Consider the following 14,922-nt stretch of genomic DNA (forward strand, 5'->3'; position numbering starts at 1 on the left):
CGGCCTATGCCCTAGGAATGGACAGCTTGCAGATGCTGAGAGCCTGCTGTCAGATCATAGGGTACAAGCCTATATGGCTCCATATTCTACCACTTGCTTTCTTCAGCTTTGAAAGCCTATTCCCTAATATCTAGTGTTTCTTATTAAATGCTGCCTTTTCTGTCGTTCTGTTATGGTGACGTGTAAAACATCTGGTTCATATGTGAATGTATGTAGTCAAGTGGTTGAGCTTTTGTGGCTGCCAACATATATTATTGTGTGTGCATACGATGTGAAAATACTTTGTCTTGTAGGTCAGCTGTCGGTAAAAGGTTAGCGGTATTTACTGGGCATCCACTCTTTATTTAATGTGCAGATGAATAGCACGGTTAATAAAAGAATTATTGCTGGGTACTCTGACATTTATGTCCTTGGATTCCAATAAAGAATTGAAATTATGAATAGCTGATGGTTTAAATTGATGTTTTATGTTGAACACTAGCTGTAATTTGCCCTCTGAGGATTGTTATACCGAGAAACAGATGGTTTTTCAGAGTAACAAATTGCTTGAAGTATATATAGAACTGGCTTTGAAATACTTTCACCTTCAATTGCAGAGAATCTGATCCAGTTTAGACACTTCCATTATGAAAAACAGCCCCCGATTCCTTTCTTTTATTGTTAGATCGCATTATAAGCTCATTTACCGCTTTCATTATGTTTGTCTTGATCTTAAAGCAAGCATTTTATCTTCGTCCTTATAAGAGATCACTTATAAAGCAGCGACCTCTGGTTATACGAGACTTACTTAAACACAGATACTGATAGAAATGGACATATTTAAAGGGCTACAATCGTAATCTTGAGCACTACAATCCGCCTTTTCGCAGACATGGCAGGTAGTAGTGAACAATGAATCACATTGAGCTGTAAAAGGATATATCTTTAAGTTATTGGTCACGACTCTCCTATGTTCGTGCACACCTTGCAAGTATGTATGTATTTTTAAAGGAGATGGGACGAAGCCACTGCCAAACACCTATAGCAGTAATTTATTGCCTTTGGGAACAATTGAGTGAGTTGGGACAACTATATATATATATATATATATATATATATATATATATATATATATATATATATATATAATGGTATTTGGCCCTCCCTACTAAAACCACATATAAATGGGATGGGGACTCGGGGAGTCACAGGCCGCTAATAACCCTTGGAGACTTCAGTGGACCCCCCTGCACCCACCTAATTCACTACTGTAGCTATTACATCAGTGTTTCTTTACAGATTCCATGGATGGAGCATTTGTAAATTTTGTGAAAAACACTGATACCAGAGATGTCTATTGGGGAATTCTCACTCAGGCATGTCTTGCTTTTTCATGGCACGGATCATCTGAAGAGACAGACAGTTCAATAGGCTCTAAAATGGTCAGCGATCACCAATCCACAGTCATAGTCCACTTCCAACAAAGGACGTGTGAATATGGCCTAAGTTTCTGACGTATGTATAGGCCTGTACAGTCCTGATAGACCGCTCATAGATTTATTCTAATAACATGGAGTTACTGATTCCTCCGTTCTGTAAAACTCTCACCTCATACATGTAATACCATATTAAATAGTTTATATGGTACTTCCCACAGCTTATTGACCCAAAACTGAAAAACTGTTGTAGAATTTGTTATGTAAGAATGTTGCATTTACATTCTGATACAATTTTCTTTCTGTATAGTTTTTTTTTTTTTTGCTGCTAGAAGTCGGCACAAAGCCTAGTAGGAGGCTAAAGTATAATTGAAAGTTTTACGAGTCTCCTCATTTACCAATAAATACATATAATAATTTATTGGATATTTGGTAAGTCTTGGCACCATACATATTGATTGCTCCAAGAAATTAAAAAAGACTGGCAGCCAATCCACACCCTGATCTGGGACTGTGCTCATAAACCTGTTGCGTTCCTGATTGCTCTTACATTGCTAGAGTGTAGATCAGATGAATTTGTGTCAAGGATAACTCAGTATTACAGTGATGTCTTAAAAAAAAAAATTTAAGTCAACTGATGTCAGAAAGTTATACAGATTTATACATTACTTGTATTTTAAAAATCTGAAGCTTTCACAATATTATCAGCTGCTGTATGTCCTGCAGGAAGTGATGTATTCTTTCCAGTCTGACACAGTGCTCTCTGCTGCCACTGTCTTTAACGGGAACTGTCCAGAGGACAAGAGGTTTTCTATGGAGATTTGCTACTGCTCTGGACAGTTCCTGACACGGACAGAGGTGGCAGCAGAGAGCAGTGTGTCAAAATGGAAAGAATACAATGTGTCAAAATGGAAAGCAGTAGTTATTAAGCACTGGGAGACTGGAGATTTTTAAATAGAAGTAATTTACATCGGTATAACTTTAAGACCAGTTGATTAAAAAATGTTTTCCCTCTGGAGTATCTCTTTAAGGCTATTAGAAATGAGCAACCCTAAGGAGTCCTGGCTGCATCCAACTTCTTCAGCCACCGGCAATTAAATGTAGCACGCCCAGGTTTGGATGAACCTAAGTGTGCTCAAGATTCGCTCTTCTCTAATCCTTATGCCTTCTTGCTCGTTGCTATATTTTGGGCCATCCATACTACCTAAAACTGTTGTTTTTTTGTTGTTCTTTTTAAACTGGCAGGCTTTATTGTAATGGTACCACAGTCTACAGTGCCACCTTGGCACACATCACATCTTCGGGAGTTAGTGAAAAGACGAGGCTCTTTCAATAACTGTTAAGTTTTTCTCTCATTCTTCCTCGTCTATACATAGTGGAAACATTCAGCCATCTATTGTGTTTGTTTCTTTTGTACCTGCACGAAAGATTATTTCAGCTGCAGTGGCCTATTCTAGTTTGCTGCAGTAGATGTGCAGACCTGTCATACACATGATCCTCCTCATAAGTATGCTTTATCCTTGCTCTACTAATTGAATAAAACATAAAGGACAATCCCTTGAGAGATTACAATCTTAAGTGGTAATGTTAGGGAATTAAGTGTGTTTGCTGCATTCTGCTGCCACCCTCCAGCAATGAGAGTATTAAGCATACTATTCCTGTTCCATGAAAATGCCCTTTTGTCCGTACTTGTCCCAGGCAGCTAGACAACCTATCAGAAGGGCATTTCAATTAGACCTTGATAAGTGAAAGGTATTTGCTAATCTTTGGTGGGTGTGCGGAATGGCTCATGTTCAAAGAAGTGAAGAAATGCATCAGGAATCCTGGCTCTGCTCGTTTCCCTTTTTTGCTGATTGTCAGGAAATGGCACATTAATTTGTCTGGCTCGGTAATAGCACTCAAAAGATATAGGCAATGGCACTCTACCGCTTCATTATTGTTACTAAATATAGACATTTTAAGGAAAACATTCCCAATCTGGGATTTATGTGCAAATTCTTCTTCTGAAGTCACTGGTGATGTCCTTCCTTTCTTCTTTTTCGATTCATATGCACAATACTTTGTAGTGTCTTGAGTCCATGGACGTACCATACTAGTATTAATTAACATAATTTCTTATTGAAGCTCAAATTACAGGCATATTACAGACTCTACTAATTAAATGAGGCATGGGGAAACTTACCATAAAGTGTTACCAGTCTGGAGCTGGAAGTGGTATTCCATGAAAGTAATCTGCATGTTTTATTGATCAGCCACCCACAGTTAGGGCTGCTTAGCATCTGATAATTATAAGTAGCCCTGACCCTTGTTTGTTTTGATCAATTAAAAAAAATATATATTTTTTGATATATATATTTATTTATTTTTTACAGGGCTGCCTATAATATTCAGACACAACCAATATTGCGTTCAAAAAGTTTAAGCAAACCTGTATATTAAGCATGCTTGATCTTAGCTGGCCACCCAAAAAATCCTGAGTAGTCTTGAACCCTCAATGGCCAGAAATGCTAAGCAGACGTGACCCTTGATGGCTATCTAAACATCTTAAGCAGATACGATCCATGCTAGCCACACACCCTAAAATTTGAAACAGGTCTTACCCCAGGTCCTGAGTAGGCCTGAATGGCCACCCAGGAAATCTAAGCAGACACAACCCCAGATGATCCCTCCAAAAATGCTAAATAGACATGGTACACTTATAATTTTCAGACACAGCCCTGACTGCAGCCAAAAATCCTGAGTGGCTCTGAATCCCACTGGCTATCAAAAAAAATACCAGGCAGGTCTGATCTCTGGCTGGCTACTTATAAACCATTAGTAGGTTTGACACTTAAAGAGGATGTACCACCAGGTATATCCTTTTTAATCTGAACCGACCGATCGAACGGCGCCGTCACGGGGAAGCCGGTGCCCGCAGCCCGGTTCCAGTGCACGGCGCCGTTCTACGCGTCGGAAGTGGCCGGTGCTCAAGCACTGGAGGTAGGCCGGCCCTGTATGACGCGGCTCCATTCATTTTAATGGAGCCGCGTTATAGAGGGGGGGGAATTCCCTCCCACTAGGGGCGCCTCGGCCGGCCTCCAGTGCTTGAGCACTGGCCGGTTCCGGTGCATAGAAGGGCGCCGTGCACGGGAACCGGGCCGCGGTCCGAAAAACGGACCGCGGCAACGGCTTACCCGTGACGGCGCCATTCGATTCGTCGGTTCAGATTAAAGAGGATGTATCTGGTGGTACGTCCTCTTTAATAGCCACCCAAATTCTAAGCAGACATGGTCCTGGCCAAACGGCCACTCATCCTAAAATGTTTACCAAGCCCAACTCCTGAAAGTTGGTGTTACCCTCCTTAAGTGCCTAAAGGCCATATTACATGGCCCGATGTTCTGGGGAAGCGAATGCCGGCCTGTTAGCTCAGAGCTCAGTTCAGAGCGCAGTTCAACGCTCACTGCAATGTGATATTACATGCACAGAGGTGCCGCCTGAACGATTCCTAGACCATTGACATGGTCCATTGAAGTCAGTGGTGGTCTGCTGCTGTCGCTCCTATTACAGGGAGCGTCACACAGTAGACTGATCATAATTTTTCAACATGTCAATAGATCATGATCAGCTGACATTGTGCATGTCGGCTAATCCTTGCCTTTCAACATGTGCTATTACACTAAACCATTATCTGCCTGAAGGGTTGCCCTAAGTATGTTCCCACTAAAGTAACGGGCTGGTATTTATCGGGAAAAAGGCCATCTATTAATGACTGCCACAAATAATGTTCATGACCAGTATTTGCGGCCGTTATTATTGATAGATGGCCAGATTTTCCTGATAAAATCCCGTCATGGGAACATAGCCTAATAAAGCCTTTATTCCAAGCACTGGTGTGTTTAATAAATACTTTTTTATATTTTCATTTAAACTTACTTTTTATAGTCATATAAATCCCTGTAATACTTTATTACTCTTTGTCAGCGCACTGCTGTTCTTTACTGAAATTTTTTTTTTTGTTTCGGCACATCATATATTTTTAGGATAATTTATGGTTTCCATAAATATACACAAATTCGAAAAAGAGAACATGTTCCCCCAAAATCTATAATTAGAGGTTATATGTCTTTTTTCTCTTTCTTTTCTGCCACCAAGGATTGAAATAGTATCTTTAAAATCAAACACATACATTTGAAAGTTCGTGGTACAATCCATAGTGTGGTATTTAGATAAATTACTCATGAACGGAAAAAACTATACGTTTCAACTTAAAAGGCATAAGAAAGAAATAGCTTTTTTTTCCTAGCTCCTTAAACAGCTTTTCTGAGATCATAAAAAAGAGAGTAATATGTCCCTGCCAGTCCACCTGCCCACCAGTCTTGAAGACCACGAAGGCCATTTCTGGCATTTTCTTTATTCATGTTCATTGTGTGGTTTAAAATAAATTGTTAAAGGGTTTGGCTGGTGTCTGCCAGACAGGGACACTCTTCAGGAAAAATCCGAAAGGGTTTCCGTGCGCAATAAGAACTGTGGGTCACAAAATCAATCGGGAATGCGGATAGATTTTCCTGATGCGTGCAGGGGGCCTAAAACATTAACTTGCAGGGTAGCCAACAAAATGTCACACGAGAGAGACAGTTTTCTTCTTGCAGTGGGTCCTAGAAATTTTAGATTTGTTGGCTGCTATGGATTACTAATTCACATTGTGTAGGACATACTTCGGTATTTTAATGAAAAGTGATAACAGATACTTGTACAAAGAACAAGAAAAACGATTCCTAAGGAAACATTAAGGAATATTTTTTTGAGCTAGAACTCATTCACACTTTTGATAAATAAATACATACAGGAAAGCTGTCTCCTGAACATAGAAGGAAGAAGAAGAAGCACTCTCCCCACAAAATGCACTATGCTCTTGGAAAAACCATGCCAAAAAAAACTTATGAATTTTTTGGTAGTAGTTTAGAGGAATGGTTATCTATGTGGGATTCATAGAAGTACATTGCATATGACAAGTTGAATAGATAATATTAGTTTGTCATAGTTGCCTCATAGTTTTTAACAAAGCGTAGCATTTGCCGTACATACTGGTAGTTCTAAGGCCTCATAATGTTTCGGAGTTCAGTTTGCTTATTGAGCTCTTGCAGCTTTTCCCTTTCGCCTGCTATCGAATTTAGATTGTGATAAGGAAACTATTAGTAAGCTGAGCGTGCGAAATGCAAACACATTTTAAAGCTCTGTCCGCATCTCCTGCACATCCCTTTCTCAGACATGATAAATTGTACCCAACTCTTTCTGTTGCCTTTTTGTACTTTCCCTATACTGCACATAGTTGGGCTGGAAAGAATGAAAAGGGAAGAAAAGAAAAGAATATTAAGCAGAGAGACTGAATTAGAGATGAGAAATCTCTCCTGGACGTTTGTTTATAAATTGGGCCTAAAATGATGGTATAAACTCTATTGGTTACACTTGTTCTACCCTGTAGATAGTCAGCTGTGATTTCCCTTTAAGAAATGATTCCCGTTCTCTCCAGCACATCCAGCTCTAGTCTGATTCTGGATTGTTGCCCTGCGTTTGTCTCGAAACACATGGAAAAAGTCCTGGCTATGAACCGTGCTTACAACACATTTTGCCCTTCTGCGTTTCGATTCTCCCACATAACAGGTGGCTGCATAAATATTTAGAAAATGAACAAGTGTTGTATGCAGTAAGCACCTGTGTGCAAATCCGAGAGCGCACAGGAAATCTGACGTGACCAACCATAGTGAATATTAAAAGATGAGCTAAAAATAACCCAATGCCACATCCAGTATTGGTGCCTCCATGTTTTCTCGCTGGAGCTGCCTTAATCCCCCGTCTTCTGTATTTTTCCCTTATTGACGGTGATTAGATGTACAATGACCTATCCTCCTGTGTTTGCATTCAGCGTACATATAAGTTGTGTAAACACCATGAGCTATGTAAGCAGCAGAAGCTGTTCAGACGTTTTGTACAAACCTTAGAAATCACCCGATAAGTTATCTTTCTGGAATCGGAGGTTATGCTTGGATTGCATATCACCGTAAACTTTTTTTTTAATTTTTTTTTATTTCACCCTTACATTGCTGATGGTGCTGCAAATTTCACCCTCTGGCTCTATTCCCACGACATCTTTATGTAAAAAAAACATCCGTCTTTTGATAAAGACGGGCATCATTAATGTTCATGATCATTAACAACATCCGTCTTTTGATAAAGACGGCATCATTAATGTTTATGATCATTAACAACATCCGTCTTGTGATAAAGACGGACGTTTTTCACGTGGGAACATAGCTTTCGCATGACAAAGGTGGCTTTCACAATGGTTTGCTGCAGGTTTTCAGTATGGATTTCACACCAGACATTTCCAGCAAACTACAGTGCAGTTGTGGAGTTTTCATAACCATATTCGCATTTTGCAGAAAAAACTCAGTGCAGATTTTTTGGCTCGCTATAAATTTATATATCCATGGGGTGTTTTATCCTGCTGTGGATTTCATCCCTTTCCATTACAAAGGGTAATATACTTGTCATAATCTATATGAATTATGTGTCCACCCTGTCTGAAAGCTGCTATGATAGGAATCTGTCAAACCCTCATTGGGTAAAATTTGGGTAAGCCACTGCTAAACTCCTCTGTTGGTGGCTTATAGCCCCAAAAACTGAAGGATCAGGCAGTTGGTGACTTTCAATATGTTCAGTCTTTCTCTCCCTAGGAGGAGCCAGATGGCCCCTGTACCCATTAGATAATGGGTCTCTACTGCGGCACTCCAGCTGTTGCAAAGCCACAATTCCCATCATGCCCGGACAGCTAAAGCTTTGGATTTGGCTGTCCAGGTATGATGGGAAATGTAGTATTGCCACATCTGGAGACCAATGCATTAAATGATAAGCTAGTCCTGTGTTAGAGGCCTATTCCACAGAGCGATAATCGTCTGAAGCAGGCCGATTATCGCTCCGTGGAATAGAGAGAACGATCAGTCGATGATCGTGTCATTGGCTGATCGTTCATTTAGGTTCAAACCTAAAATCATCGGTCGCCACCCGCGCATCGCTATGTGGACGACCGATTATTTCACAAACCTCATACTTTACCTGTCCAGGCGCAGGTCTTCTCCTTCTCCCGGTCCCGCGCCGCAGCAGCTTCGGAGCGGCCTGTCTGAGCTGACAGACCACTCAGCCAATCACTGGCCAGAACCACCGCGACCAGTGATTGGCTGAGCGCTCTGTCAGTTCGGACAGGCCTCTCTAAAGCTGCTGCGGTGCGGGACCGGGAGAAGGAGAAGACCTGCAGCCTGGACAGGTAAAGTATGAAACAAGGGCTGCAAGGACATCAGTAACGATGTCCCTGCAGCCCTCGCTAACCGATTGTCGGGCTGTGGAATAGCAGATAAGCGCTTGTTTACATCATTGATCGTGCCCTGGTTGGACCCTTAGCTGGGTTCAGACAACATATGTGTATGCAGTGTTTAGTATATTTTTATTCCTTTGCATTTTAAGATTTTTATAAAGCCCATTCGCTTCAGTTGTTCTTTAGTTTGGTTCAGATTCCACACTTAAAATCCACAACAAACACATGAACAATATACTCCTAATCCCTCAGGCTAAATACCTGGGGACAAACGCCCCCCTTAATGGGACCCAACTAAAATATAACTTTTTTAATCTTACATACAAATAAAATCTGTGCATCAACTGGTAGAAAGTGTTAAAAACACAACTGTCCAACTGCTACCAAATAAACCATATGCAGTAGAACCAAACCAGATCTATGTCACTGAATATGTTGGAACAGTGTGCTGTTCTGCCTATAGCCCCTTCATACATGAACCACACCAAAATTCCACAGCAAACAACCTCACCATAACCATCATATCTGAATGTGACCTCATTGAGTAACTTTGTCAGGTCATTGAATTGGGTAGACTGCAGAGAAAATGACAAATGTATGTGTGTATGTAATCTAGTTATGTGCATGCACATCCACAATTTTCTTCGGTATGTCGTCATTAATATGGGATCAACACATATTCAGCCAGCAGAGGTGCTCCTCTTCTTCTTCTTCCTCCTCGGTTTACATTAGCCTCCTCACATTCCTCCTTTAACGAGCCAAGAAATGACGAAGATAATATGTATTAGATTTGTCATCCCTTTGGGGTCATGCAGTGAAAGGTCAGTCTTAGAATACAGATTTTGTACATATGCCGTTAACACATTCCTCCGTGACGGGGCTGTCCAGCTGTTACAGGGCTGGCTTATATTGTAATTCATTACCCATGAAATTCATAAAGGCTTGTGCTGGATGCTATATACACAACAGTGTGGTCAGTTTAGTCTGTGACATCTTGAGAGCACTGTCAGACACTATAGACCGCCACATACGTGGGGGTCCTGCTCCAGATTTACCTGGCCGCTCGGCATATGTGCAATAGTGCAATTCTTCTGTTTAATCATTGCTTTGAAAAATAGGTCAGGAAGAGAAATCTACATCTCCTCCTAGTAAATAATTAAAGCTAATGGAATTTTCACAAGATCTGTGAGGGGGAATTTCTGTAGGCTGTGAATGGCTGCAGATCAAGGTATTTTTTATTTATCACTGCAGCCAGCACAAAAGTACCTGGGAAATGCACTTAAAATCAACACTTTCTATTTATAAAGGTGAAAAAGCGACTCAGATTTTAAAAGAGGGAAAAAAAGGACTTTATTGATTGATTCTTAAGTATCTGGGTTATATGGGGTCGCCATGTACAGTGTTGTGATCTCTATGCTGTAACTTAACTCTAGAATTTCTCTTTTGTGTGAACGACGATATATACAGCGAAACCTTATTGAGATTTCCTCCTAAAATGGCATTAAAAACGGATCTCCTGGGGAGTGGTCTTCTCAAAGAAGATGCTTAGTATGTTTAATACATAGTGGACTTGTAAATTGCAAATTTGTTCTGGTTGAAAGGATGGTCTTCTCAAAGAGGTGGTCTTTGAAAGGTTTCACTGCATATATGAATACATGGACTTACCCTTTAAGGGCCAGCTCACACTGAGTAAATTCGGCGGAATTCTCATTGTCAAATGGAGACTCTATGGGAGGGTTTGCGCGCCTCCGCTCTCCTCCGCTCAAAGAATTGTCAATGTCAATTGTTTGAGCGGAGAGGGAAGGAATCAGACATGGAGGCAGGTGGGCACTGAATTTACTCAGTGTGAACTGGCCCTAAAGGTTCCTATAGTAAAAGAAAATTGTTACATAACCCTTTTCCTCTCTATTATATCAATTTTCAACATATCTGGGTGACATTATTACTTTTATTACAGTTTAAACCCTTCAGAATAAAGTATTTTTCTATGTTCTGGAAGCACAGACAGATATATAAAAGGTAACGTGTTTACTTGACTTAAGAGCGATTACCAATCTGGAAGGTGAATAGTAGCTGACAGATTCCTCTTTAATCTGGCTAGTAATACAGCAGTATGGGAAGTAAGTGGTACCATTACATGGTTCTGCCGGTTTTCCAATGAGAGGCACAACCCATGTAGTGATGCCTTCGTTGGCCATTTTGATTGTTGCACAGATTTCCCAGACAGTAATAAATAACCTTTTGCAGTGTCTAATAAAAAATTATTTACCTCAAGGAAAATACTACTAAAACGTGTCTAAAGAAGTCATGTGGACAGTGAATAACAAGCTGATCAGTGGGGGTCCGACCATTGGAACACCCAGCAGTCTAAAGAATGGGGACAGAAACAATAATACTGCACGTCTGACCAGCGTTCTGTTGATTCTTTATGGGGTACCAGAGCACTCTGCTTAGCAGATGGGACTACACCTTTAAGTAACAGTATAAATGACTGATGGGTTTTGTAATTCTTGTGAGCTAACTTTCTGCAACTCTAAACCTTTAAAATGATTAACTTCTCCTCTATTTCTATGAAAATGTGTGACTATGGGTCTGTGCATGTCAGTCCCTACCTCCTTAGCGCCTCAATGCTGTTACTGAACATAAAGCTCACAAACCAGTCTGCCTTTATAAAAAAGGAAATATATATGTTGAGAAAGCTTTGTCCAGTCAGGATGTGCATTGAGGGAGTCTTTATGTGGCATGTAGTATTGATTAGTTAAATCAATACACAATTGATGCTCCCATAGGCTCTATTAAACAGTTAATTGGAAAGTTACGACGTATAGAGGCTTATGTTCAACCTGCCGGGATAATGGTTAGACGTAGGATTCTACTGAACGCTAATGCTGTATAACAAATTGTACGTACCTGCTAGTCTACGGTTTTTAGTGTCTAGTCTTTATACTTAGAGTGATCAGTTATGGACCTAAGAGCTGTCTGATGGATGCTCTTTTGCCTACATTATTGTGCATGCATATATATGGATTTCCTACTGTGTGTATGTATTTACTTGTTGAAGCTTTGGCTGTCCAGGCATGATGGGAATTGTAGTTTTGCAACAGCTGGAGGGCCCAAGGTTCCCCATTCCATCTTTAAGCCATAGATAGAAAACCTCCCATCCTCCAGTAGTTGCAAAACTACAAATCGCATCATGCCTGAACAGATAAAGCCAAAAGTTTAACTTCAGGCATGATGGGAATTGTAGTTTTTCAACATCTAGTTGGCCTTGTGTTCCCCTTCCCTCCATTAAAGAACCAGTTCACAAAAGGTGCTGGCACGTATACTCACCATAGCTGATCGGTGTCCCACGACGTGGCTTCGTTTCGGTCCTGCATCGCTGTTCAAATCAAATCCGGCGCACCGATCAGCTGTGGTGAGTATACGTGCCAGTGGCTACCAGGGGGGGGGGTGCAATTAAAAAGGTTTTGTGAATTGCTTTTTAAATGGATGACCAATTATTTGTGTGGCGCCATGTAATGCCAATGTATGGCCAGACATGGTTTTCCTCTGCAATAACAGATCATTGCCGGAGGAGTAAAAAACTGGCAACTGCAGCACGCAGCATTTATTTACACAAGGGGTTTTCTTTATAAGAAAACTCCTTAAAGATTAGACACACTTTCTTCAAATATCAATCTTTTTCTGAAGAAGAGTACTGTACATAAAAAAGCTTAGCCAGGTGCAAGGGGTCGCCTGTCTCAGAGTAGACTGAAAGCCCAAAACGCATTAGCTCCTATGTTGAGTTGTGAGCTGATATTGTTGTTCTTGTACAGGCCCGGATGTGTGCAGTATAGGTTGGCCATAGATCTAAGAAACGGCTCCTATCACATTTTGGCTGTATCCTGTGGGTATACGTTGGAGTGCAGTCAGAAAGGAATTTTGTCAATGCTACAGTATGCCCACATAGGCCATATGTAGTCTACAATGCTACATCTGCTTTTAATGTATACATTTTGGTTGGCATAGTATACTACAGTTTTGTGTATTTTTGTTTAGTTTTTCTATCTTCATTGTATTTGGTTTCTTTACATGGGGCAATACATTTTTCATATAAGCAGAAATTTTTTCAGTGAATTCAACAAACAGGAGACATCTGAGCCAATGGTCTGTGGTGTTATACGGTGAAGTAGTCTATACGTATGTAAGAAGGTTGAAGCCTGAAGACATAAAAGCCTTGCCTGTTTTCTTTAGGAGCCGCGTGTAGTAGCTGCCAGTGAATAAGGCTTAGTATGAGTAGATTTTTAAGAGCTCCCAAAGATCGTGGTTTTGGGGGAAGGGCGACTGCCAAAATGGGGGGGAGAGATACACTTGGCTGGAGCTTGTCTTTAAAATAGAACTGGAAATGAAGGACGGCCACTAGAGACTTCAAGCTGCCAAGATCTAAACATGGCCTGCTATTCTGCCATTCGCCTGGATTAGTAACAAAAGTAATAATTTCATTGCCAGAAATGTTATTCTATGGGGTATATTTAGGATTACTTCTCCTATGAGATCTATAATGTGTAAGTATGCAATGTTTTCATGAGCATAAGAGACTTGTATGAGTGTTTGATTTGCCAAATGAAGGCGAGTCTAGCTAACGTCTAGTGACGGGGCTTGTGAGCGAGATGTAATTCTCTTTCTGCTGGCTTCTCACAATGCGGACTTCACAAAGCTAATAATTATCTCTGTTCTTCACAGGACTTGCGCAAACAGGTAGCTCCGTTGTTGAAGAGTTTCCAAGCAGAGGTAAGACCACTTAAAGTCTCGTACTGTCAGCAGAAAACGTTTATTACTGTTTATTGAGGAAAGTTTTATGGTGGTTTTATTTTACGTTAATACATAACGATTCATTCATCCACCCACCGGAGAACCCATTGCATGTGTCATTTATTTATGTATACTGTATATGTTAGTAGCCCTTGTCTTGATTTACTGTGTAGAAAGTATACACATAGGTTTAGCCTGCCTCAGAGTTTGCCTTAGAGTGATACAGCATCTAGGCCACAATACAATTCACTTTGGATTTGGCTAAATTCTTAAATATTTAGATATGTGTGGTTATAATATATAGCTACAGTGTGTAACGTGGGCATCAGAACTGGCATCAATCATTTCCAACTATGCTAAAGTTTTGCTCCCCTTAATTTTGCTTTAGGTATACTATGTGGCCAAAACACATCTTTGTTTGTTGAGGCTAAAAGATGGTATAAATAACAAACTTGCCACCAGTTCTCTTTAAAGCTTAGGTTAGCCCAATCTTTTTCTTAGAAATTAAAGAGATTTTTCAGGACATAAAGAACAATTGACTATCTTATAGGTCCACTTATATGGGGACATATATGTGTAGTCCCCATGTCACCTTCATCGTTTACACAGACACAATGGCCCATCCCATTTACTTAAATGGGACAAAACTATAGTACCATGTAAAGCTAATACACTCTGTAAACAATACAGTGAGCCTGAAAGCACTGTGGTCTTTCAAAGCGGATGCGTTTTTTTCAACATACAGAAAAGTAGTGTCAACACTTTACTGTACGTTAAAAAAAAGCATCCGTTTTGATCCGTTTTTTTTTTTTTTATAATGAAAGTCAATGCAAAACACAATTGCATCCGTTTTTTGCATCCATTTTTTCCATAAAATGTATATATTAAATGGATTGCAAAAACGCAGTGTGAACCTAGCCTTAGCGAACGGTTAACAATGATTTTAAGGTTAGCTCAAAAGATGCGATCAGTGACGTATAAATAAATTTGTTAGTTGTATGATCGCAGCCTGCATATGCGTAGAACGCTTACCAATCATTTACCAGTGTTTTTTTGTAGGTTTTGGTAAATAATTGTCCCAGATTTTTGAGCAATTGTCAATTTTACATAATCAAAATTTTGGTTACACTATTTTTTTTTTTTTGGGGGGTGAAAGAGTTGATATTTGCCCCCCAAAGTCTATCAGCAAGTTGTATATGTATATTTTTTTTATTATAGTTATCCAGGATTTCTTCCTTTCAACAGGAAGGCTCCCTGACAGTTGAAAATTTCTACTTTCTATCTGCCAAAGCTTAGATCAGTGTGATAAAATAACAAAACATCAATAGACCCCATAGATCTAGAATAAAGCCCCATTACACTGGGCGA

The 14,922-nt window shown here is 40.1% G+C and overlaps 1 protein-coding gene across 4 annotated transcripts in view; it reads left to right on the forward strand.

The window, feature by feature from the left end:
* The window catches only part of CUX1 (cut like homeobox 1), a 267,930-nt gene that overhangs the window by 72,176 nt on the left and 180,832 nt on the right, over nucleotides 1-14,922 (forward strand). For all 4 annotated transcript variants that reach the window (XM_069945829.1, XM_069945827.1, XM_069945826.1 and 1 more), the window contains exon 3: nucleotides 13,486-13,533. In XM_069945829.1, the coding sequence (XP_069801930.1) occupies nucleotides 13,486-13,533 (48 nt within the window). The remainder of the gene's footprint in view (nucleotides 1-13,485; nucleotides 13,534-14,922) is intronic.

The sequence above is a fragment of the Dendropsophus ebraccatus genome, chromosome 11 (genome assembly GCF_027789765.1).
Source record: "Dendropsophus ebraccatus isolate aDenEbr1 chromosome 11, aDenEbr1.pat, whole genome shotgun sequence".
NCBI classification, from domain to species: Eukaryota; Metazoa; Chordata; class Amphibia; order Anura; family Hylidae; genus Dendropsophus; species Dendropsophus ebraccatus.